Source organism: Oreochromis niloticus, linkage group LG13 (genome assembly GCF_001858045.2).
Source record: "Oreochromis niloticus isolate F11D_XX linkage group LG13, O_niloticus_UMD_NMBU, whole genome shotgun sequence".
In the NCBI taxonomy this organism is placed as follows: domain Eukaryota; kingdom Metazoa; phylum Chordata; class Actinopteri; order Cichliformes; family Cichlidae; genus Oreochromis; species Oreochromis niloticus.
In genome coordinates this window covers 14,424,298-14,449,967 of record NC_031978.2, presented here as the reverse complement: position 1 = coordinate 14,449,967, position 25,670 = coordinate 14,424,298, and the positions used below count along the sequence as shown (strand labels likewise).

At 39.7% G+C, this 25,670-nt stretch overlaps 1 protein-coding gene across 3 annotated transcripts; it reads left to right on the top strand.

Moving 5' to 3' along the window:
* add3b (adducin 3 (gamma) b) lies at positions 1-25,670 on the top strand. Of its 3 annotated transcripts, none has more exons than XM_013271819.2 (15): positions 1-503; positions 8,414-8,644; positions 9,796-9,940; positions 10,604-10,755; positions 12,022-12,102; positions 14,204-14,353; positions 14,663-14,806; positions 15,975-16,073; positions 16,695-16,868; positions 18,526-18,786; positions 18,994-19,110; positions 19,525-19,614; positions 21,417-21,540; positions 23,689-23,784; positions 23,906-25,670. In XM_013271819.2, exons 2-15 carry the CDS (start codon positions 8,444-8,446, stop codon positions 24,154-24,156), a joined length of 2,085 nt encoding a protein of 694 aa, XP_013127273.1. In that variant the 5' UTR covers positions 1-503; positions 8,414-8,443; the 3' UTR covers positions 24,157-25,670. The 3 variants fall into 3 exon arrangements, with proteins under 3 accessions (XP_013127273.1, XP_005474291.1, XP_005474290.1); XM_005474233.4 differs by lacking the exon at positions 1-503 and adding an exon at positions 5,795-6,023; XM_005474234.4 differs by lacking the exons at positions 1-503; positions 23,906-25,670 and adding an exon at positions 5,792-6,023 and having other exon boundaries at positions 23,625-23,754.

Below are 25,670 nucleotides of genomic sequence, written 5' to 3'. Positions count from 1 at the left end.
AGGCACACTCAATATGCAGAGGAAAAATATGCCTGGCAGGAGATTGCTGCAGTTTTTCTCCATTTATGGTTAGATACAAACGCAACATGTAATTCCTGCTTGATAAAGAAGCCTTGAAAAATAATGAAGTAAATCATACGTACTTTAGAGAAACTAGCCGGTGTCATATACAGATATATATATACATATATATATATCTATATATGTATGCCGGGGTGGAAGCTTGTCCCTCCCATTTTTTTTCAGTGCAGTCCAGTCCATTCAAAATGCTTGGTCAAGTTTTCTTCCATTCCTTTTGAGAACAGACAGCCGCTGTGACAAGAGGAGCCGAGGGAGTTCAGGAGATCAGAGGCAAAGCAGCAGTTTCCTCTCTTCTGGGAAACCAGATGACCTTCTTCAAAGTGATAATGTAAACAGCTATCCAACAACGGCTGGAATCGTGGGAGTTTGAAATAAAACGTGAAGAATTCTCCTGCAGGATAAGTGTAGAAACAGCAATCAATGTAAGTTGTTTTCATTTACTTTTTTTTTTTTACCTTTTTATCCATGAGAGCAGGCATTTGCTAGAGCTAAGATCAAAGCAAATAAGTTACATGACAGGGTGATTTTTTTTCTATGCAAGCTTTGAAGCTTTTGGAAAGGAAAGTGTATTGTTTTAGTACACTAATAACAGATAAAGGACACTTTATGGCCCACGAGAATGGGATTTCTTACAGCAACAGATTGTGATACATCCTTTGTGGAGTGATTTCTTTGTAAACACCATATGAAATTTCAGTTAATGATACAGCAAACCTGTAAATAGTTTTTGAGTTCCTGTTTTTTACAGAAAGACTGCGTTGCATTTCTTTTACTGCTTTTTCTAGATTTAACATGGTAGTCGACTGTCACTGCCTAACTGGCCTGTTTGCTGCAGCATGGTTACCTCCAGCTGCAGAGGCTTCAAACAGCTGTTTTCAATTAGCATCACTCTCCAGAAACATTACTCCGAACAAGCATTTGTTGACTTTAGATGTGGAGCTAGGGTAGCACGGGATTTCATAATGTGTGTGCCTGGTGATGCGAGTTATAGACGGCCATAAAACCCAAAAGCAGGTCGTGACCCAAACCCTATCAACCATGCAATCAATTGTTCCCGTTGCCGTTTACACTTAGACACAGTTTTCATTTTATGACGTTTTACGTTAGATTAAGTTTTACGCTGTCATCATCTCCTTGCGTAATTAATTTGATAATAAATGGCTTTTACTGCACTGCATGTGGGTACTTTGTCAGTTTATAGTAAATGTCAGGTTTTTGCACAAATGTGAGAGGTTTATGGAAAATTTACCACATTACCACCTCATTTTTTCATAGTTGTGATTTGAATGTGACAACATGCAAGGATCTGTTAGCCAGGCCACCACCTCAGCCTCAATTAAAGTGAACCACACACAAACCGCTAGATCTCCAACATGGAGGCCATCCAAAGACAACCGCAGTAGGGACTACAGCCAGCTCTTCCCCTTAGGTAAACAAAGTCTGTCTCTTTCCATAGTGCTCCGACGTGTGTGTGTTTGAATATGTCTCCGGCAGTGTGTGATCATGCGTGTGCCGACGCAGTTCTACACGTAAATGCCGCGAAGGCACCGATCCAACTGTAACAATGTAAATTGTTTCAGGTTCAAAGTGCGCTCTGTTGTTGCCACCCACCCTGCTGAGTGGGAGTAGCACGGCCATTTTTAGCAAGACGTGGAGTGATATATATTTATGTGAAGTTACCAAAACAATGGCATTGTTTTGTAGTAGAAATTTTAAAGAAAATTTAAAAGGTTTCCTCTCCAAAACTTCTGGGTTCGAGTTTTTCAGAAAACGAATGTGTATTTTTTTCTTTTACATCAGGAAGATGTCACTAGGAATGTTCTTGTTTCTGTTTGGGAACTTAGATTTGATCAAAGTTTAAAGGACCTTTGAATATGTTTTAGAAACTGACCATTTCAACAAGTCACTGACATAAATAAGGCTCTGACGCGTCTCTCAGCTTAAAAAATGTGAATTAAATAGAGTGCAGAACACTGGATATCTTTCTGGCAGCCAGTTCAGGTTGTACTCAACCTTTTGCCCTATGACAGCTGGGATAGGCTCCAGCATCCTTGCAACACTGAATTGGATAAGTGAAAGAAAATGGATGGAAGGATGGAGAGAGGGATGGATGGATGGAGTTAATTCAGAGAGGCCGTGAAGTCAAGTAGCAGTAGAACTCATTCATGCCTATTTACTGATCTCAGTGACAGCCCATATCAATGCATCTAGTTGGCAAATCTCAAAGAGCACGTGCTGCTTTACTCTGCCTGTAGTTGTTGCCCATCTGCAAGCCTCTTTGCAACCCACTTTCATCCCAGCTTCTCCTTTTCATGTTGGCTCTGATTTAATGCCATATGCGGTGGACATAAAACAGAGCCATACCATGCAGATAGACAAAACTGAAAGAAATTAGACACAAATAAATTCTAAAAAAACAAAAATCTTATTAATAATGTCTGCAAAACAGAATCACAAAATGTAGAGAAAGGGGGAAATAAGCAAAACTCTAAAACTCCCTATGAGTAATTATCAAATTTAGTTTAGATTCTGTAGCTTTATTTCTATACATATATTGAGTACTTGGATCTGGGACAAAAATAGAGCTTTCCATGCCATTGTCAAATCCCAATAAGCAGCGAGTATCATTTATGCGGTGTTCAGAGGGTAAATGGGTTGATTATGTAAAAAAGAAAAAAGAACGAAAGGTGCCTCACAGAATCTGATGTCTGGCTGAGTGAGTGCAACGTAATGGTTATGACTAATATTTCAAACATGTCTGAAAGTCAGAGCTATGATTTAAGTCTTCAAGGTAATCAGCACAGAATGCTTTTGGTTAAAAGAAAAATACAACAGGTCTTTACCCTGTGGCTTAATTACAAAGAAGATCCATCAGTCATGCAGACGGGGTAATCAGGGTTATATTTATGAGATGATTAGTTCGACTCTCTGCATGTCTGTGAAACGGTACAGTTCTCGTCGAGTTCTCCTCTTTCTTCTTGATGCCATGTTATCTGGCACCGATTCTCTCTTTCCCTTACTAATTTTGCCTCAGACAGCATAAGCATTGGTTACCAAGGCAACCATGCTTGCAAGGACCTGAAACAAAGTTGACATTTTTCTCTCTTTCTCTCGCTCTCGAAATTAATCATCATGATAATGTTCAGTGCTAAATACTAGCAGTTTCTGACTGCTAAGGAAAAAGAAAACATTGATGAGGACTCTAAAAAATAGCACAGCAGTTGCATTATGGGAAATGTATTATCTCATATTTTTGGCACACAAACTCGAGATATTTTTATCTCATGTTGATCTAACTACATTAATTATTACATTTTTAATCAACATAATAGTCATCTATTAATCATAAATCGGGCTTCATTGATGTGAATTACCATGATCTTGCCTTCTGATGAAGAATTTGGTTTTAATAATTGCTTGCAAGCTTAAACACTCAGCATTCAAACTATATATATATAATTTCACAACAGCAGAAATTGTTCTTTGTTGTGTAATAAGTAGTTTCTTACCTTTTCTATCATCTAAAGGAAACTATTTAAACTACAACTCTACGTGATGCCTATACTGAACAATCTCCAGGCTGTGTTACGTACCGGTTAAAGAACAGAGATCCCTCTGTCAGCATTTCCCTACAGAGAAAAGAGATAAAGCACTAGCACTGGTGTGATCATAACCCCCCAAGAAACCCATCAAGGGCAGAGATAAAAGATAAATCCACAGGTCAAAAGGTGGCTACACGCATCCCAACACGCTCTGCCTTCCACAGGGCCAGATATCTTTCTTAAGTTCAACCGTGACATGACACTGATCACCATTCCCTGTGCCTATGTCTCCCGGGTTTTACTTTGGGTTTACTCCAGTTCACACGCTGGTCCCTCATCTAGCATGACACCCTGAAAGCTTTCGCCTACTCTTCTCTAAGCCTTTAGAAAAGAAAGTCAGCTGTGACTTTTTGCTGTCATGCTTTGCAGTTTTTCTTGAGTTTATTGTTCACTCTGAAATGGAGTTTGCTGTGTTTGCTTTACTTTCTGAGTTTTCTTTTATTTTTCACTTTTCACCACACAGTTAGTGGTTATAACTTAACTCTGACAATACCAAATCTCACCAGAATCTTCTGCAGGAATGTTTTTTCTTAGAGCAACAATTCTGAATCAGTATTTATATTGCATCTCTTTGATTAATCTTATAAAGAATTATATGATTATTTCCCAGAGTTTTACTCTACTGTAGGCTACATGCTTTCATTTGACCTATCCAGGCAGCATTTGTGTGTCTGATTTCGATGTCAGAGCAGTAGTAGGTTTGTGACAAGAAAAAGGTGTGATTCCAGTAGCGGCCATCAGTATCCTCAGCAGTAATCTGTATGAATGAGTCGTCAAGTAATAACACCTGACATTTGGTGAGTTGCTTTCAGGATAGGCTGGCCTCACTGAAAAGTTTAAATAGCCAGCAAGAATGTGGTGCTTGGAAGGTGGGAGGATGTTGTGCGCAGACATTTAAGCTTGCATGTGGTTTCTGGTGGGAACCCTGCCAGTAACAGGGAGGCAGGGTTCCGAGCGGAGGGGGGAGTTTAGGGGGTCACGCTGCTCCAGAGTGAGAAAGTTCTGCTTTTCATTACATCAACCCATATGTCCACATATCTGCCCCGCCTCCGAGACTCCACTGTGTTTCCTGCAATTGTTGTGTCAGTCAGTGATCTAATCCTTCTCTCTCTTACATCTCAAAATCAAGATTTTGGTAAGAGTGTGTCCGATTGTGCGTGAATAAAAGCGGTAATACATCTGTGGGCTGATGGAAGCCGTACTGAGAAAATTGGAAATTCCAGACTTGCATTCATTTAACAAGGAGTGCATTTGAATATTGCTACACTACGTCTCTGTAGAGGGTGACCAGCAAGGCAGAAAAGAGTGGAGAGGTGGCTGCTCTTTTTAACACAAATCTGCACAGCCTTGCATTCAGTTGTACTTTGATCTTATTCCTTATTTCGGTTGAGAGAACCATCTTATTTCACTTAAAGAAAAGCAGCGTGCCGGTGGGTGTCTGAAACAACCTTGCACAACAATGTGGCCGTTCGAAAAATATGATTTGCAAGTGCAGCCAGCACATTAAGTGATGGTCTTTTTTTTACTTTACAAGTGAAGTGGGCATACTGTGCTTGTGAATTCGGGAAAAGTAAGTGTGATGTGAATAAAATAATGAGAACTGTTATAGTCTCATCTTTGAGACACCTTACGAATTGCTTTCTGTAGGCAAATATGCTATATTGTGGAAAACTTTTTTTTGGGGGGGGGGGCACTTATTCCGGCTTTGAATTATTCTGTTTTTGTATGATTGAGGCATACAGCTTTGATGTAAACCTCTTCTGAGCTGCAGTGGGATCACAGGCGTCTCGGTTATTTATGATATGAAGTGGCAGGAGTTAATGAATCACACACTGAGAGGCAGAGAGCAGGAGAGAAGAGTAATTTAAGAAAACACACAGACACACAAACTTTACTTCAAATCCTCACCAAAAATTCTTGCAAGCCTGTAAGATATTCTTTGGGGGGATTTTAAGAATAAGGTTTATTAAGGAATATTACAGGAAAGCTACAGTGTGGTTGTGAAAAACTAAGCTCTGAGTGGCCATGCTTTTGTCCCACTCAATACAAACGCTCTAGTGGGTGGATAAGTGAAGTCACATGGTCACTTTTCCTCTTTCCCACACCAACACACCCACACCCTCCTCCATGCAGCCAATCTTCACTCTTCAACTCACTACTTACCCGCAGCGGGCAGCCTGCTTCGTCTGGGTACTGTAGCAGCACAAGTTGCAAGCCCGTTTCCCCCCAAAACCATGCATCCGAACTGGGAATAATATCCGCGTGGCTCACCTTTATCCACGTTTCAGGAGATATTCGACATCGCGTCGCCCGGAGGTAGTTAGGAGAACTTTGCTTCAGGTAATTTTCAACTTGCAGTAACAGTTTTACTTTTGGGTTCATGTGCTCGCTTTGATTTTTTTTCTTCAGCTCGTACCTCTAGCTTTGGCTAATACATCCCCCTCTGCGTTACTTTTCGTAGCAGTAACGGTTAAAAGTTGTAATTTGATGCCACGCATCGAGTGGTTGATTACAGGCTGCCATGAAAACAGCTGTGAGAGTGTTATTTCTGCTTTAGTGGAGTGAAATTGTTGCGTTTCCCGGCCTAATGTGGAGTAGACCTAGCTGTATCTCCCTCCACCCCCACATCAGGTAACACTGCAGCATCAAAGGCGCACGCTGCTTTTCAAAATATCTCATTTGCATGAGGCGACCAGGGCCGGCTCTAGCCTTTGGATTGGGTGCCCCCCGCCCCCCCGCGCTCTTTTAGAAAAAAATTGTTTTGGTTGAACAGCCTGCTCTGAGTTTGCTTTTCTCCCAGAACAGCTAAGATTATTATAATTAATTATAAACTCTGTGTGCATTTCCAATGCTTCTGGGCTATTTGCTCTCATATTTCAAGTTAGTTACTTTATCAATAGTAAAGTTGCATCCTATGTAGTTATTGGAACTGTCAATAATGATGACTTAAATGTAGGCGGATATATGACAAGAACGTTTAAATAAAGCTGTTTTACTGTTTTTGACTTGAATAAACCAGTCACATTTGTATTAACAGTAAAATAAAAATGTCTGGAAGGCAGATGTCAACAGTTGATTGAACAGTAAAGCCGGGGCTCTCTGTGTGACACCTCATTTGTTTGAGGTGAAGAAAAACAGATTTATTTAGTTATTTACATGTCTTTTAAACAAACAAAGATACCACTGTGGTGTAAACGCCTGCAACTTTCTGCCTGTGGGGACACAAGTAGATGCTGTAGGTAACCCTGTGAAAGTTAATAAACTCAGAGGAAAGACAAACACAACTTTAGCTCCTGTTTATGTTTTGTTAAATCGAGATTATTGGCGAACCTCTGTAACTTCTTACAAACAAGTGTGTGTGTGCATAACTTTGGAAATTGTAAGTATGTAGATTGTTTCTGGAGCTGAAATGTTATCATAAAGTCTTATCATTTAGATTTCGTCCTGTGGACGAAAAAGGCCGTTTACCGATATCATTCTTTTCATAAACAAGGGGCTTTGAGGCTTCCTCTAATTTGGCTTGAGATTAGTTTGGGCAGTTTGGATTGTAGGCATGCTATCATGCACTGGTTACATGGATGGTTACCTCATGATGGCAGCCACTGTTTATTCCATCATCTTGTCAACAGTTCAGGGGATGGAGTTTGTGTTATTGTAGTTAAAAGACTGTTTTTGTTAATAAACTTTTTTGCTGTAAGCATGATTTACCCAAAAAAAGAAAAAGAAAAGAAAGTGTGGCGTGCCAATTCCCCCCTGATATTATGCACCCTAGGCAACCACCTAAGCCCTTCATGCCTGGCTCTGCTGCTGGCCATGCTTTATAGCTTCTTGATGAACAGAAGAGTTGAAGCTGTTGCTACTTTCCTCTCACAGTGTATAAATTGGCCTCAGTCTGTGTGGAGAGGAAGGAGATGTTGAAGTTTGGTGCTAAAACCCACTAAGTAACAGAAAACTGGAAATACTGCCTTGCAGTTGTATTTGTCTGCCAACCCGTAAGGCTGCAGTTTATATCCATGTCTGTCCGGACTTATACAACATTTGTTGTGAAGAATCTGAAAGAATCCACGATAGTGTCACCAACACAACATAAGTTACCGAGTGATTTCCTGCTGAAATGAAATTCATGCCTAAAACTTAGAATAACTTGATGGTTAGATAAACTGTTGTTTCTGTTAGTAGACAATAAAACAGTGTTTACCTAATTGTGAATCAATGGATTGTAAACAATCTGTAAGTATTATTTAGCTGTTTAACTGTAAAGTTGCAACAAATATTTCTAAAACTTTGGTAAGTACTGTTTTGTTATGCAAACTAATGACCAGTTGACATAAACATTATTAATCATTTACTGTTGGCAGCGATTATTACAAAGTGTTGCCAGTGTTCTCTGAGAAAACATAATATACAGCTGAGGAATGATAGAGACAGAAATGTGTTGGTTCTGTGAGTGTTTGTGGGGAAGAGTAAGTAAAATGTACTGATCGCAATAAAAAAAAAAATGCTATTATATTCACAGTAGCTGTGACTAACTTGTCATTTTTGCAAAGCACCAGCTTTGTCCTTTCAAAGCAGCACCAGTCACATAACAATAATCGCCTCTCTTTATCTCCTTCTCTGTAATTACATTAGTCACTATTGCACCCATACAGCATCTTTTCTGTTAAAACAACATCAGTTGCCTTGACAGCCTGAATGCGAAATGAGCTGTGATGTTTTCTCCTTTCTTCCAGAGGAAGAGTGGGAGGCCTTGCGGTGAGGATATGAGTTTGGTGGATGTGAGGCAGACGGTGGGGTCTCTGACCCTGGCCTTGTCCAGCAACGACTCCAAGGAGCGCTACTTTGACCGCGTGGATGAGAGCGACCCTGAGTATCTTCGGAGCAAGAATATGTCACCGGACCTGAGGCAGGACTTTAACATGATGGAGCAGAAGAAGAGGGTCACCCAGATCCTGCAGAGTCCAGTATGTAGCAAGCAGCTTCATACAAATAGCCTCCTACACACAAGCTTTCACTGTGTATGAGTAATAAACAGAGCTTTAAACCCCAGAGAGATACACTCTACCCTTTACTCAATGCTGATTGTAGTGCATGTACTTTTTACGTTTATGTGCTGCGTTGTATTTTAATATGGGTTAGCTTTAGCTTACAGATTTAAGTGTAAAGGGTTCTACCATTGTTACTGTCCAGACGTCGTCTTATGATTGTTATTATTATTATTATTATTATCATCATTACGTTACTAAGGAGGTTAGTGTTAGTCTGCTTCTTTTTCTGTGTATCAGTGACTCATTTTTAAAGTTAAACTACACTAGGAGGCATTTTTCACTATTTTCATTAAAATCCTAATCGTAGCACTTCTTGTTGTCCTTAAGCCTACGTCAGTTTATTAGGTACATTTCGGTTAAGTTAATAATAAGACAGCACAGCAATAACTCAGCCTAAATAATGTAGAGATTCAGCCGAGGATATAATTTGCATCATTTAGAGATCTGTTCTGTTATGTGATCTGCTCTTGTTGACATAAGAGGGATGGACAGAATAATATAAACACCAGTGCATATAATACACAGTATTGCTTCAGTAAAAAACTGATAAAATGTAGAGCAAATGGAGGAGACGGCATACAGTCAGTATAAGTACAGGGATGTGAAATAAGTACACACCAATGAAGTGCATGGAAATAAGACGAGCCCACACTCATCTGTGATTGCATAACCCACCAAACAAGTGGAGCTCATCTCATCACCATGGGAACCGTGGTCGGATGAAGCAGAATGCCTGAGCTTAGTTGCAGCTCAGGGGAAAATGATGCCGTTTCAAGATTCACAGGCTACTCTTGACGCAAAAATTGATGGTCAAGTTTAATGCCAGCCCCTTCTTCTAATGAAACCCCTTTTCACAGATGTACACAAAGAGCTTTTTTTAGTGGTCTGGTGATTTGTGTATAGTTGTAATAAGGAGCATTTTAAAGCTCACTGTGCTTCCTGACACATCCTGTGAAGGTGTTGGAAGTAGGACAAAGATAGGCTGCGTGTATATGAGTTGCTAGGTTTTAGCTTGTTTCTACCTCATCTCCTACTATAAAAAAAGTTTTATTTGGTTTTGTTTGCAGGTGTTTAAAGATGAATTAGAAGGTCTGATTCAGGACCAGCTGACAAAGGGCAACAACCCTACAGGTCTCATGGCACTGAGGCAGATTGCTGACCTGGTCATGGCCAGCACCACGGGAGGGGCAGGCTCCTTGACTTCTCCCATCAGTGAGTGGCCGTGTGTGCTCGTGTTCGTGTCTGAATGTATCCATTTATGTCCCTTTTGGCCTGTTTGTCATTCAACGTGTATCCTGCGTCGGTGTGCATCAGCCAGACTGAATATCTTCATTGTTGGAGGCTGAATTCCCCAACTCCTGTGACACTCAACAACCCTGAAACAGCATAAAATGCTCAATAGTGCTTTTATTAAGTAGCTCTCATGGCCAGTCTGAGTAATCAAGTATAGCAGTTTGCAGTGTTCATTATACTGGCCTGACCTTTTACCCCTGTGTTTCAGTGGGAGGTCACAGAGCTGACACTGGGAAGTTATAATTTTAGACAGTTTAATGATCAAAACTGTAAATGTTTGGAAAATGTAAGAACATGCTTTGAAGTGTTGAGGCAGACCTGCGCCTTTAAAAAACTAAAGTGGCTATAAAAGTTAATGCCCTGTATCATTAATGCCCTTATATGGTATTACATCCCCAAAATACTCTCAGATACACTTTGGGAATTCTGAGTAGGGCTTTTTTTTTTTTCAATCTTCAGCTGTGGAGACTCATGTTCGCCGGGATGTTTGACTTTACATACTGTGGAAACAAATCATGTAAACATGCTTGTACATGTTTTGGATGCTCTGCAATGTACTGATGATGTTGTGTGTTGTGCCAGGCATCGGGATGGTGACCCCAGTCAATGACTTGTATGGCGTAGAGTCTCCCTCCTTTGCCAAAGGGGAGAAACAGAGTCGCTGCAAGCTGGCCAGCCTCTACAGGCTCGTTGACCTCTTCAGCTGGGCTCGCTTTACAAGCTCCTACATTACTGTGAGTACAACTTCACAATCATGCTCCAGTGCACACCTGCTTATGTATGCAGCACAAGGTTTGTGTTTCTTTATGTGTGCTCCTTGTTCTCTGGCACCTGGAAGGCTTAAAGGGGAATACCACTTTATTTTCAGAAACTATATATTATTTATGGCATAGAAAAGTAAGGTTTGTGAATATGAAGAGTTTCCCTAAGCGGGAATTCACAACCATACATCTGATGTACACCTTGGAGAAAATCAGAATCTTAGGTTCTGATATTCCCCAAAGACAAAGCGAAGAAAGACACTTTTATCAACCCGCAAACCGATTTTTGAGTTTTCCCAAGTTAAAAAAAAAAGAAGCTTTTGTCTGTGGTTCAGAGTTTCTTTACCCTTGACTTGGGAAAATGTGTCTTCCTTCTCTTAGACAGTGTTAACCCCTCTTAAAAAGGAAAAAATAACATTGTAAATGTAGAGATTTCATTCCTCATGGCAGCAGCAGTGGTTGTTTTTTTTGGGGGGGGGGGTCATAACCTAGACAAATGTTTAAAAATACTGTCTCAAAGATTTTACATCAGTTAATTTATATTAAAGGATAGTCACAGTGTATAAAGCCTGGTCACCAGTGGGCAATGCCTTGGCAACCATCAGTTGCTAAGAAAAAATGTGTGTTCCCCAACCGGTTTGCAAAAGGTTGCTGAAGTTTGCTGGCAGCAGTTAGGTGAGACTGGTTGCAAAGCGTTGTATGGTGCTACGTAAAAAACTATTGTCACCTATGGTTTGTGTAGAAGATGATGATTTGACTGCAACCACTCAGTGAGCAGTGGTGAAACTGAAAAGTGTGATAAATACAAAGGTGAAGCACCCTCTTTGTGACTGATTTCACCCAGTAACAGCCAGCAACCACTTACCAACCAGCTGGGGAATACACATTCTTACCTGGCAACTTGAGGTTGCCAAGCGGTCAATGATTTGTATCACCTGGGTCTGTGTGAGTGAGGCTTTATCTCTCACTGCTAACATTTATCTGCAAAACAAAACCAAAGCAATTTTTAAACATTTTCTGCCAATGAGTTTGAAATATTCCAAAGAGTAATGAAACCAGAAAGAGCAGCCACATTGATGTTAGATGAAGATACATATAGACTATGTAAAAACAGACATAGCTCTTTTTGGGACTCCTGTTCTGAAGCCCCTGTTTTGCATTTAAATCACTGTCCTTGTGATTTTTGTACATCAAACTTGAGCTTTTCGCCACTTTACTCATGTGTTCATTTTGTCATAGGTACGTGTCAGTAAAGAGCAGGACCACATTCTCATCAGTCCACGAGGTCTTTCTTTTGCTGAAGTGACTGCAGCAAATTTGGTAAGGAAAGTAGTTGAGTGTTATTTTTAATTGGGAATTTAATAGTTTTAGCACTACAGATGGCAGTTTATTCGGCCAATTCTGATTCCCATTTATTTGTAATACCAGTTTCTGTTGATTTCGATTTTCTTTCTGAGAACTAACTAAAAGCATATACAGACAATAAAGTAACTTTTCATTAAAGCCAAACATTATTTTCATGATTAAAAGAAATGATGAAACTTTACAATTTGCCTCAAACTATAAGTTACAGGATCTTATTTTGAACAAGTGAAAATAAAGTGCTTTGCTACTGGAAAGGGGGACAAATAGTTAACTGAATTAGTTGCTGCACACTCACCTTTACCATATACATATTTTGCCTTCCAAACAAAAGCAGTTGCAGCAGCTTCATATAACAAAACAAACGTCCGGTACTTAAATCGTTTCTAGTATTCCGGTATTTTATTGTAGGGTCTCTGCCTTAAAATCTAAAACGTCTCGAGGCAACTGCAGTAAAATTGTACTGAATTAGCAGGATATTGACTATTTTCTCTTGTTCACTTATCTCCATTTTCCTCACGAATGCTTTGATCTGTTGCTCATGCCAGGCTGAGATCTGATTAGCTTTAGCTTTAGCCACTTGGCCTTTGTTAGCTTCTTTAAAATGTCCATGTTCAGCTGGGTGAAAATGATTTAAGTGCCTCATTAAGACCAACCGTGGTTTATTTTGGTGAACCTTGTGTCTTCACTCACAGGGATGTGTTTCCACACTAACACCATTTTAGCGTGGCTGTGAGTGTGCTGCATGTTGTATATGCATGAAATGGACCAGTTTGTAATTGGACATATGGTTGGCTGACCAGCTTTTCACTGGTCAATACATACATCTCTATTTATGACATGTACCTGGCAACAGATGTGAATTAATGTCACTGTTTTTGTCTGAAATCACAACTAAAGTCAAAGTGACAAACGGGTTCTGTAAGTGCAGTAAATGTGACTTAAGGAACAAGCTAAAAGCTGCTGAGAGGCTAAACTAGGCCTCCCTCATTGTGTGACACATTTTTCAATAATAATGATTGGACTTAATGTAAAGTACACAAAATCATTCAGCAGTCACAAAAAAGGGCATTCACCCACTCCTCCTGCAGCTGACAGGTGAACAGGTACCACCCCAATAATGTGACCAGCCATAAAGTTTTACAAAATGATTTGAAGCAGATACACAGACGCTTTAAACATCAGAAATCACACAGTTAACAACAGCATAAAATCTGTGTTTGTGCTCTGTTATGACTGGAAGGCTCAGTCACCTGTAAATTTTACATTATTGTCAGTCACCTGGTTGTAATACATACTAAGTTGGCTCGTTCTCTTTCATGCAGTGGTCTAACACTACCTGACAGCTGACGCACTCTAAAAGCGTTCGTTTTTCTTTAATGTTAGCTTTTGGTTTTTGCAGTTGTCGTTCTAAAAATGAAAAATCGTCAAGAGCTCAGATCCTAATAGGATCTTTATTTGATTTACTTAAAGTAAAGCAGTGTTAAATGAAGTCAAGTTCATTAAAAATGAATCCGAAACCAGTCATAGTTTTGGGGAAATTCATTAATTTAATTGACTGTTTGATTTTGAGATAATGGGATATCAAAGAAAGGATATGAAAAGTATCCGACACACAAGTGTGGTTCTGTTCTGTTTCCTGTCATCCACTTCACACTGTTTCACTGCTCGACAGGATACAGAAGTAGTCATAATGCCCCCGCAAAAATAAAGGAAATAAAAACAACACTGTATATTCTAGACTATTAAAAGAAATACACTTCTAAGGAGAAGAAAACATTCTGCTAGACCTTAAACATGCACACAATGTGTACTTGTAATTAACAATTGTAAACATGACCTTGTTTAGACACAAACTCCACAGGGTACCTTTAACGGTTCAGTCACGCTGCAGGCAATTATTACCTTAAGGTTTATAGTGTTGTAAAAAAAAAGCAAACCAGAGTTGGGTATTCTTTTAAAGTACTACACCTACAACTACTGCCGACAATACTAAACAGCTAGCTCCCATTTATCACAAATCTCTGCTTGTTGTTTGTTTGTTTTCTCCAATATTTAGGTGAAGGTCAACATAATTGGTGAGGTTGTAGATCAGGGTTCTACTGATCTGGGCATCGACCAGTTTGGATTTGCTCCCCATTCTGCCATTTATTCAATGCGCCCTGATGTGAGATGCATCATCCATACACACACCGCAGTTACAGCTGCTGTAAGTACGCTCGGGGCAAATATTAAATGAGCTTCATTTTAATCAAAGCTGCTGCTAAATACTTGCTTTGGTATCACATGAAGAAGGCTGAGTTAAAGGCAGCCCCCTGCATGTCTAGTTATTTTAGATGCTGGCAGTCTGTAATGCAGTTTCTGTTCTCTCTTTTTTTAACCATTTTCTTTGAAGCTTTGCTATAAAATGCACAGCACATGATGTGTGCACCGTTTTATTTGTGCCTGACAGCGAAAAAGGCGCCTCTGTTTATGCTGGTGTGTCACACGCTTAGTTGTTTTTATCCCATGCTAACAGGTGTCCTCGATGAAATGTGGAATCTTGCCCATTTCCCAAGAGGCTTTGCTTCTGGGAGACGTGAGCTGCTTTGGTTACCATGGCAGCCTGGATGATAAAGAGACAAAGGTGGAGTTTCAGAAAGCTCTGGGCCCGACTGCCAAGGTACTGTCAAAGCAAGGCACTCCATTAGTGGCAAGCTCACGTTCACGTGGGACAGAGTGGGCTTATTATATTGTACTGTATGCACATGTGCTGGGGGTATTTGTACCACTGGTTGGTAACTGTAAATAGCTGAGTACACTAGAATATTTGGTTTATTTAGATATGGAGTGTAGGTACAACAAATAGTCTTAAGCAGTTTGTTTAGCGTGTTTACCCATTTACATAAATAGATTAAATATTAGAAACACCTATTTAGGAACTACTCTGACATTTAAAGTAAAGTTAGATGAGACAATACCGCTCTCATGTCTGCCATGCAATCATTGCAAGGAGATGACCAAACTTTTAGAGGTAGAGGCTGCTTAAACCAGCTGATCTAAGATTGTTCTAGGGCTCCCAGCCCAGAAATAGTCTGGTCTACCAAAGTGTTTTTCCTTGAAGCCTGCCTATTTATTCTTTTTTTCCCCCCCAGTGGTCGTCCCATATATTTAGACTATGCTGAAGACTACAGCTCTGTGACTCATTTTTATTTATTTATTTATTTTGGATCTCTGATAGTTGAAGAATGCTGCATATCACTGCCATTTTTTTTTAACCCACCATCTAGAGTTAGGCAGTTTTATAAATATATCACCAAATGTTAATGCATTACTCAAAAACAACACAAACTGAATCGTCACAACCAGCTTTTTAATGTGCTGAACAATAACTACAAAGAGGGAAAGTTAGAAATGCTTTAATATCCTTGTCTGTACCAGATGGCATCCCTGGATTGCCACAATATTAGTGTGAAATGTAATGCTGAGAGCAATATTTGACTTGGGTCGACCAGTTAAGCAGCAGTCACAACATATTAATATTGCAGATATCTCATATATTAGTAACAAAAGAGCCATAATGTGCATGAACATAAACTCTAAAAGTGCAAAAAGAAGCTTTAATAGGCAGATTTGTTACTGTTGGACAGAACGAGGCTACTGTACTGCAGTCTTTATTTTATTTCAGCCGTAGCCTTGTATGGAACAGACAAATGTGAGAATGTCATTGAGCTTCTCGTCTAATGAATGCATTCTTAAAAGAAATGTCTAATTAAGCTTTTAATCATAGTCATATATTTTTCATTAATGCACATTCAGGATGTACTAATGTGGCAGTTTGTGTTTTTCAGCTGATGATCCTGAGGAACCACGGCCTTCTGGCTTTGGGAGAAACAGTAGAAGAAGCTTTCCACTATATGTACCACTCACAGCTCGCCTGTGAGATCCAGGTATAAAAATCTTTATTCTTGATCCTACCTGCCCTTGGTAATGGAGTGTAATTGCGCCATTCAGGTCAAAGCAATTGGTTAACTTCGATGTGGCCTTTCTTCACACTTCATAAGTCAGTTTTATGTGTGTGAGTCACTGATATTATTTTCCAGCCTTTATTTGTTGAAATGTTTTTCCCCTCTGTCTACAAATGAGTCAGACACATAAAACAGAGCAGTGACTGAAATGGAGGCAAAGCTAATATCAAGCATACTGCTTGCTTGAGTAAACCTGAATCAAATATGTGCTAGTGATCTCTGTTTACAGACAGGTGGAACCCCGCAGTGTTCCTGAAACACTCCTGCTGCTTTGTGCAAGAGATCCTTTTGCAGCGATTTTTGTTTTCTCGACTCTGTTGGTTTTTCTGTCGTTTTCGACGTATTCAGAGTTCACCTCACTTACAATTGTTTAATTATATAATTCTATGATGGATTGTTTTGAAATGAAAATGATGTGTCTCAGAAAAGAAAGTTTTAGAATTAATCTCCAATTTTTATGAGTGAAATCCTCAGTAACTGCACCGAATGCCAAGTGAAAATTGTATTAACACAATCTTTGATGGTACGAATGGCTTTGTTTAGGTGAACGCTATGAGATGTTCAGGCGGCGCAGACAACCTCGTTCTATTGGACAGGGATAAGTTTAAGCCCCTGACCCAGGGAGTGGCCACTGCCGGTGTCGTCATAGACAACGAGGTCAAGTGGAAAATAGGCGAGGCAGAGTTCGAGTCTCTTATGAGGATGCTAGACAACCTGGTGAGTGAACCCTGACCTGTGTCTTTTACCCACGATGCTTTGAGTTTCCTGTTTCACATGCTTCCTCGGGAAGTGGCTGATTAGACGACACAATGAAACTTCATGTATTTTTTTGTTTATCTAATCTTAAATGGGTTTTTTTGTAATTGGCTCATGTTGTTTTATGATATTTGCAGATTTCATTTCCTAATATTCAGGATACTGTTGTTCTAGCGGTGAGAACAGAACTCCTTCTGCTGGGCTTTGTAAAACCACACACCCTGATTTTTATTTATGTATTTTTTTTAAGCCTCACTGATAATGCCCAGGCCCTGACATGTTTTGTGGACACAGAAGATGTCAGACTGTCTGCTCGAGTCGCCTTCCTGCTAACAGCTCCGGCTGGAACAGACTGCAGCTGTGTTAGCTCTGTGTGATCAGAGATCGCCCACCCTCTCAAACATAGCTTCCAGATGGTGAGCCGTGCTGCGGGCAGTTACAGCCACACGGACCACACAGCCACTTAGTGCAATAACTCCCGTGTACTCAATTTGGAAATAGGATTTGGCATTTTCTTCCAGACTGTTGAGTATGCCACGGGGCGAAAATGCCAGCGCAGTCGTTGCAACTGGACGCCTGACCTTCCCTGACAGAGGGTGGAGTTTGATTGTTGCGGTGTCAGAGATGATTCCCAAACAAAGACAACATAAAGCTGAGCTGCGCTAAAGGTCACAGCTAATGATGAAGGAATGGTACCTGACAGAAGGTGATTTAGAAATTGGATTGCACAGTTTTAAAAACATTTTTTTTTAAAATGCTAAAAGGAAAGACTGCGTTACTTCTCTAAACCAAGCAATGAGATGGAAAGGTGAAACCGATTAAGGGTGTGGATGAGGAGTTGGCCCTTTAAAGTACCTGCTTAATTAAAAATATCCTCCTATCTGTCCGTTCACCATTTCATTATATTAGATTCTGTCACACATGTTGGCAATAGTTACTGTAGCTCTTGTACTCTTTTGTACAGTTTGTGCAGAAATTTATGATGATGAATGCTACGACTGATACGCCCTGAATTGTATTTGTTTACTGTGTTTCAGTCACACTTAAAGCATTTGGAAACTGAGCTTTAGTTTCCACTGAACGGCTCTGTGAAAAATGGCTTGCTGGCACTGCGACGATCAAAGCTCAATGCAGAGGGGATTTTTATTTTTCATTTATTTATTTTTTGTGGCAAACTTGTCAAATTGCCTGTGCAGAAATGCCAGTTTTGATTGTTTTTAATGTAGCGTTATACTACTTTTCTTCAGACCACACTTTTCTACATACTGCAAGGACCCATCACTAGTTTTCTAGTTGTCTCCCTCCGTCTTTGATGTATTGTTAACAACACACTCCTTCAAACCAAAGTTGTGTCTTCTCCCTCTCAAACTGGAGGCATCTGCAAAAATGCTGTTTGTGTATATTGCGTTTAAATATTTAAAAGTATTGTGTAAGTGGATTCTGGGTGGCCTGTGAATCATTTGAATTGTGGGGGGTTTGGGGTTTGGGTTAATATTTCTTATTTATCCCATGAGCAGAGAAGAATAGTGCAAAATATTTCAAAGACTTTAACTTCTGGCAAAGGGAAACTCTCGGTGCGTGTGCCGCAATAATATTTTCTCCTTGTGTAACGTGCTAGGGATACAGAACGGGCCATTCTTACCGGAACCCCATTGTCCGTGAAAAACCCCGGTCTAAGAACGACGTCGAGATCCCCGCCACAGTGTCGGCTATGCCGCCAGAAGACTGTGAGCTTGGCCTGCGGAGCCCCTTCAAGTTTATGGCGCAGAAACAACAGAGAGAAAGGACCCGGTGGCTTAATTCACCCAACAGCTACTTGAAGGTCAATGTTCCTGAACAGTCACCCAGCGGGGACGTGAGCCCGAGGACAAAAACCATGGTGTGTTGATTTTATTGTCAAAGTGTAAGAGGAAATGAAATGATTTGATCCTATCTGCTTTGGTGTCCTGAGCAAGCTCTTTTTGAGGTGCCCATTTTCATCTGTGTTAGCCTGCCCTCTTGTGGCAAGTTTTTTAAATGTACTTTTTATACTCTGAATCCTTGGTATTAATCTATGTGTGTGTTTGCTTTATTTAAATTCTCTCAGTGGATGAAGTCCTCGCAGCCAGGCAACAGCGTTGGCACCCCAATAAAGATTGAAGACCCTAACCAGTTTGTCCCACTCAACACTGACCCCACTGAGGTTTTGGATAAGAGGAACCGGGTCAGTTGAAAAATGATCACATTTTCCACAAGATTGCCCCCAGATGTTACAAACCTGGGCAGTAGAAACGCACAAAGATTGTTTTTCTTTTCTTTTTTCAGCTCATGTTCATTATCTAAACTACTGTTAAACTGTTGATTACTCTTGTTATCTTTAAAATAAATTACAAAAAACCATGAAAGGGGACATTTTGAAAGCCAGATTGTTCCAAAATATCCAGTTTTCTTTGGTAAATGTCAGTGAAAAGCATAAAATCATGTCATCTTATAGCCTGAAATGATAAGAAACAATCAGTTAATATAAACCAATTGATTAATCTGTTGGAACAGCTACACTGTCATTTGAATGTCAGTTATAGTATCTAATAACCAAAACCCTTAAGCTGAGATTCCTTTGTCGAATATGTTTGTTCAGATAAAAGAGCAACACAGAGGTGACCAGATGACCCCGGGACCTAAATCTCAGTTACTGGCAGGCATTGTTGTGGACACCATACCAGGACCAGTAAGTTTATGTATCATTTGTAAAAATTGCAACATTAGCAGCTGGATTTCATGATGCAGTGTGTGTCATGGTATTTTAGCGTGTTTTACATTTGCCTAGCAAGTCTGAAAATAACCCACAACTCAACCCACAAATTGCTGCTCCACTCATGAATACACTTTTCTTATAAAAATGGCTTTCCAACGGTACAGGATTTATTGCTAAGAATCATTGTTAAAACAAAGATATAATCAGCCAAACACAAATTTGTGGCCTTGTATATGGACTTCACTCCATATACAAGTGTAACATTAGATTATAGCTTGTTGTTTACCCGCCTATGTTTCTTAAACCGTTCAGTTACGAGTTGGTGATCCAGGAATTTTGACTCAGTCATCTCTCCAAATTCGTATCAGGTGTAGTGCCCGTGGTCTTACTTAGTTAAAACATTGTTTCAGACTACACCACACACAGCAGCATTGTTCATCGGGATCATGTGACACGACTAAAACAAGAGTTGTTCAGGAATGGTTTGAGGAATTTGAGTCCATTGATCTGCAGATCTTTCAGCTTTGGAGGCTGATAAATGTCAAGATTACTAAAAAAAAAAATATGTAGCCAAAAAACCAGAACACACAGAAGTAAATGAATAACACACTAAAATATTCTGTCTGTTGTGTTTATTGAAATTTGAAAAAGGTCACACATTCTTGTAGATTTTGATTGCAGAGGTTAACGCAGTGTTTACATTTATTTCCTTATGAAAGCAAATCAAAAATGCAAATATTGTGCAAAGAGGAACTAAATGCGTAAGATTTTTAATTATGTAGATTGTGCAAATTAAACAAATGTATCAACAGTCATGATCCTTCCATAAATGCTAATTAGAACACATTCGCAAAAAGATTGTGATTATGTGTTATTTTATTTTGTAAGTAAATAAAATATAATGCAGAGAATGTTTCTAGCTATAAACATGCAAAGAATTTGAAGATTTTACCATCTATGGTACGCGATAGGATTAAAAGATTCAGGAAATCCGCAGAAATGTCTGCATGCTAGCAGCAGTGCTGAAAACCAGTAATAAATCATCTTGATCTTTACATCCTCAGGCAGTAGTTGTGTAGTGGAAACGAGTGCACGGGCTTGGGAGCACATCAGAAAACCACTCCGTTGCATTCAGAAATGGAAGTTGAAAGGAGTTGGTGCAACTGCACATGTGAAGGCACCATTAATAATGAATGATATTTGGGTTTTAGAGCAACATATACTGCTATCCAGATGCTGCATTTGTTTTTTTTGTTTCATAAGGGAAGCCTTTCCTTATTTAAGCAAGTGATTTCTGTGCGTGTGATATCAGCGTGGCTCCATCATGAAAGGGTCTGGGTGCTAAACAGCCATGTCTGCAGTCCAGTCGGTTACCAGTTGAACATTTGGCACTTAATGAAAAAACAAAGAAGAAGTCCTTCTATAGTGGAGCAACTGAAATCCTTCACCAAGTAAGAAGGGGGGGTTGGGGGAGGTGGGGTGCTTTGATAACTGTACAACAGTTTATATCAGAGCTCAAATGTTTACAGAGGGTTTTAAAAGAAGAGGTGATGCAACACTGTGGTAAACATGCCCCTGACCCATTTTTGCTTTTAAGAAAAGGAGTTACCATTATTACATTTATAAAGCCCCAATATATAAAAAAAACAACAAATAAAACACACAAAAGTTTTTACTTTCAACATTTGACATTCAACAAACTGTTTCAACCTTTTGGAAATAATATTGCGCATCAGCTGACTGCAACGGCATCTTATGTTTTCCCGTGTCTTTAGGCTTTCATCATTGAGGATGAAGAGCAGACCCGCTCTCTTCCTCCCAATCCTTTCAATGATCTCACAGAGAAGGAGCTGGAAGAATACAAGAGCATGGTAGAAAGAAAGCAGCAAGGCCAAGAAGGTACTGTTCTCTATCCTTTATACATTAGTCAGATGCTTTACTGAGTTTGCTGTAGTTATTGTTGCCACACAAGAATTGTGCCATTAGCTTACACTCAAGGCAGTTAATTAGAGCCAGCTTGTCCTGGGTGGAGGAAAGTTTGTACTGGAGGAAAGAGTTTCCTACTACTTCCTACTGGTGAGAGATGAGCTGTAGAGATACTCGCTGTGTCAAACTCCTTTTGTCTCATTGTGATTGTAAACAAGGGGAAATCTGTGTACAGGAAGGAAACATCTCTGCAACTGTGCATCAAAGTAACTCCTTTGTTATTCTCCATCACAGAAATGCTTCACTATTGGAACATGTGAGCTAAGAAAACTATGCAACAAAGTTGTTAAAATGTGTTTTCAATACTTTTAGTTTGCATTTTGCATGCTGGCAGCATGAGTGTAGTGAGGTTTTTGGTAGAGTTGGGGATGTAAGTATTTGGTATACATGGTTAAGCAATGCTATGGCATAAACATGTATGGTTGCCAGTGGAACTGGGCCACTAGTGTTTAATGATGATGTAACTGCTGATAGAAGCAGCAGGATGACTTCTGAAGTGTACAGGGCTGAACTCTCTGCTCAGATTCAGCCAAATGCTGTAAAACTAATCGAAGCGTGCTTCACAGTGCAAATGGATAACGACCCATAGCATACTGCAAAAGCAACCCGAGAGTTTATAAAGGCAAAGAAATGAGATATTCTTCAATGGCCGAGTCAGCCAGCTGATCTAAACTCAATAGGGCATGCTTTTCAGTTACTGAAGACCAAGCTAAATGCAGAAAGACCCACAAACAAGGAACAACTGAACGTGGTTGCAGTGAGGCCCTGGCAGAACATCTCAAGGGAGCAAACACAGGATTTAGTGATGTCCACGAGATCTAGACTTCGGGCAGTCATTGACTGCAAACGAGTTTCATCATTAGTTTGTCCAATTATGTTTGAGCCGTACTGTGTATAAAAATGACTGCAATTTGCAAACTGTTAATGCGATACTTTAGTTAAACCCCTTTCCTTAAAGCTGAAAGTCTGCACTTAAATCACATACTGAATGTTTGACTTAAAATCCACTCTGGGAGTATACAGAAACAAAATTACAAAGGTTTTGTCAGGGCCGAAAAATAATAATGGATTTAATGGAATGCTGCATCTCAACATTGACCAGATAGTGACAGAAAAAGGACATCTCCTAACCTTTTAGCTTGTGCTACCATAAGATTGTACAAACATTTTTCATGGTAGACATTAATGGAATCCCTGCTAATTCCTAACACAGTTGTAAATGATGACCAATCAGATGCACTGTTCATACCTTTGTTTGTGGAAAGAGGGGTAGAGCTAGTTGCTTTTAAAAATACTACAGAGGAAGGATAAAAATATTATCTGGGCTCGTAATATGGCGTAACTGTCGTTGAAAGTAAAACCAGTATAAGGCAGTCACGGTGGCAGAAAACAAAGAACAAATATTGCAACATATTTGAGCGGTCCCCAGGGCGTTATCCATCACTAGAAACAGCCGTGGTAATGAGGAAGGAGAACCCACACAGAAAAGATAAAGTCATAACAGGAATGATAGCTTACTTTTATAACTGATACGGTCTGATCAAGAAGTCAGTGTGGTTTTCTGCCTCATTGATTCCACAGCCTCAACATCCACACAGTACAGGAAAGCCCAGTATTAGATATTTCAAGTTTTCAAACTAAAACTGGGACAGCAGTATTTCTAAAAGTCTCTTTTTTTGGTTTCCTAAAACGTGGGGGTGTCGTGGGCACCGAAATGTTGCCAAAGTAAATGATATTAGTGTAAATGTGCCTTTGATCATGGCTCTGGATGCACAAAGGGAAGTCCTCTGAAATGTGCAGTGCTGTTGTCAGTTATACACCCATACCTTCTTTGCTGTAAGATTGCAAAATGTGTGCTGCTGGGGAAAATGTCTAATGATTGATTCCCAGGACGTTTGTTCCAACAGTCCCGTTCTCCCTCTGAATGAATTGTGTAACCTGTTAGCTGTTTGTAGAGTGCCAACATCAGCTTGGGATTTTATTTGTTCATATAATAGCCTAAGCTGACTCATACCTGCTTTGTTGGATGACTGACCCCGATGAGCTTCAATCCTTTTACAGAAGATGATGATGCCACTGATGCAGATGAGATGACCACATTTGATGGCTCGACTATCTCCCTCTCCCTCTCTCCCATAATGACGCCAGCTAAACAAGGTAATTAGCAAGTGAATGGGTGTTTCAGTTTGTGGAAAAGGACAAGAAATGCCTCAAATGAAATGGATAATTTAACGTGTTTTTATTCGCATCCGTCTCCGTTGGCTTCATCTCGTGACAGACACAATACCCAACGGGAAAGACCACTTGGCAGAGATGGAGGAGGATCTGAGCATTGAGGTATCCAAGCTGAGTGTGAGCACTTCAGAAACGGTGGAAATCTCCATAACAACGAAGGAAAAGACTGGGGAGCCTCAGACCCCGGAGAGCCAAACCAAGTCCCCCAAGAAAAAGAAAAAGAAGTTCCGCACACCTTCATTTTTGAAGAAGAGCAAGAAAAAGAAGGAGGAGAAAGAGAAACCAGAAGCGTGAGGGAATGAACCCGAAAAGCAATGAAAACGTCTGAATTGCCTTCCTAATTTTCAGTTTGTTGAAGGGAAGTGAAATAAGCCCCCCCAGGACATTGTTGTATTTGAACACCCAGTCCCCCTCATTCACAGCTATTATTCAATGTGAAAGTTTTTCAGAGATGTGCCAGTAGATGGTAATGCGGAAGGTTTAATTTCCTGTGAGATTTCATTTGACCACTGAGGGCTCAGCAGAGTTTCATCAAATCAAAATGCAATGCAGGACTGTTTTTGTTTTGGTTTTTCATTCTTGCCCATATTTTTTAACGGGTTTTAGAAATAGGCATCAAAGGAGACGGGGGTGACTCAGAGCCCTGGAGAGCCAAACACAGGCCAAAGCTCTGAAGTTAATGCATCCGATTGGACGTGTTACATATTTGTGAATTTTTTTTTTCCCCCTTTTTGCACAAGTTCACTGTTGAATGTATACTGACAGCTAAGAAAATTGTTTAACAATTTAAAAACTTTAACTTCCATACCAGTAGTGTAACAGCGGCTGAAGATATTCAAATTATATGACGGTTAGACTTATAAGAAGTACGAGTTGTAACTGAACATAGTCATAGTTCTACTACCTTGTAATAATATATGTGGGTTTATATTATAGGTATTAACATTATAGTGTTTGAGAGATGATTTCTTTGTCTATTTACATACTAACTCTTATACTTAACACGCAGTGATGGATAATTCAGTAATAATTCATGTAGTTTTTAACATTATGTGGTATTGTTCCCATGGTTGCTGCTTTATTGTAATTGTGACAAGGAATTGACTGTGACTATCAGAAAGAGCTCAGCAAAGCGAGGATTGCCGCACGTTGTTTAGGAGTGACAAAGCGTGACTTTTTACAGAACTGACGGGAAAATCGCTTCATTGGATGAGAGTGGCACGTCTGCGCTGCAGAAAGTGAAATGAATGTGACGGATGCTGACGGCAGAGTTTGGCTAAATAGTCGGCTGATGGCAGTGTGATGCGGAAAGCTTTTCTTTGTAGCCACTGTTAGTTTGATATAAAGTATATTAGAGGGCCATATATTTACATCCCAGTCAATAATGTGAATGATTTGTTTAAACCCAAAGGGAGTGAATTCTTTGCCTTTGTAAATAGTTTTCTTTTTTTTTGTGAAGTTCTTTTGTTACGCTAAACCAAATGTTAAACAATGAAATATAGAGATGTGACAGTACAATCAAATAACAATATTTTAACACTTCCTCTATTGTTCTGGTTTTTTTACCCACCTTAATTAAGCTCCTTATTTACTGAACATGCAGAGCGCTTTGTGTTTACAAACTGTATTACTTGTGTAATTAGTGTGCTTAATGCTGTTCTTCCTCTGTTGTTTACATTGCTGTTTGTATCACCTAGTTGTTTCCCCATCATGCTTTACATGACAGTCACCTTGCTTCAAAGTCAGCCTTTTAACAATGCCTTGATTTAATGACCTGATTTAATAAAAGCTGGGATATGTTTCCATAA

Coding starts and splice junctions, on each gene's coding strand:
- add3b (XM_013271819.2), top strand. CDS start 8,444: ATGAGTTTGGTGGATGTGAGGCAGACGGTGGGGTCTCTGACCCTGGCC. Junction 8,645..9,795: donor CCCAGATCCTGCAGAGTCCA/GTATGTAGCAAG, acceptor TTTTGTTTGCAG/GTGTTTAAAGATGAATTAGA. Junction 14,807..15,974: donor CTCTGGGCCCGACTGCCAAG/GTACTGTCAAAG, acceptor TGTGTTTTTCAG/CTGATGATCCTGAGGAACCA.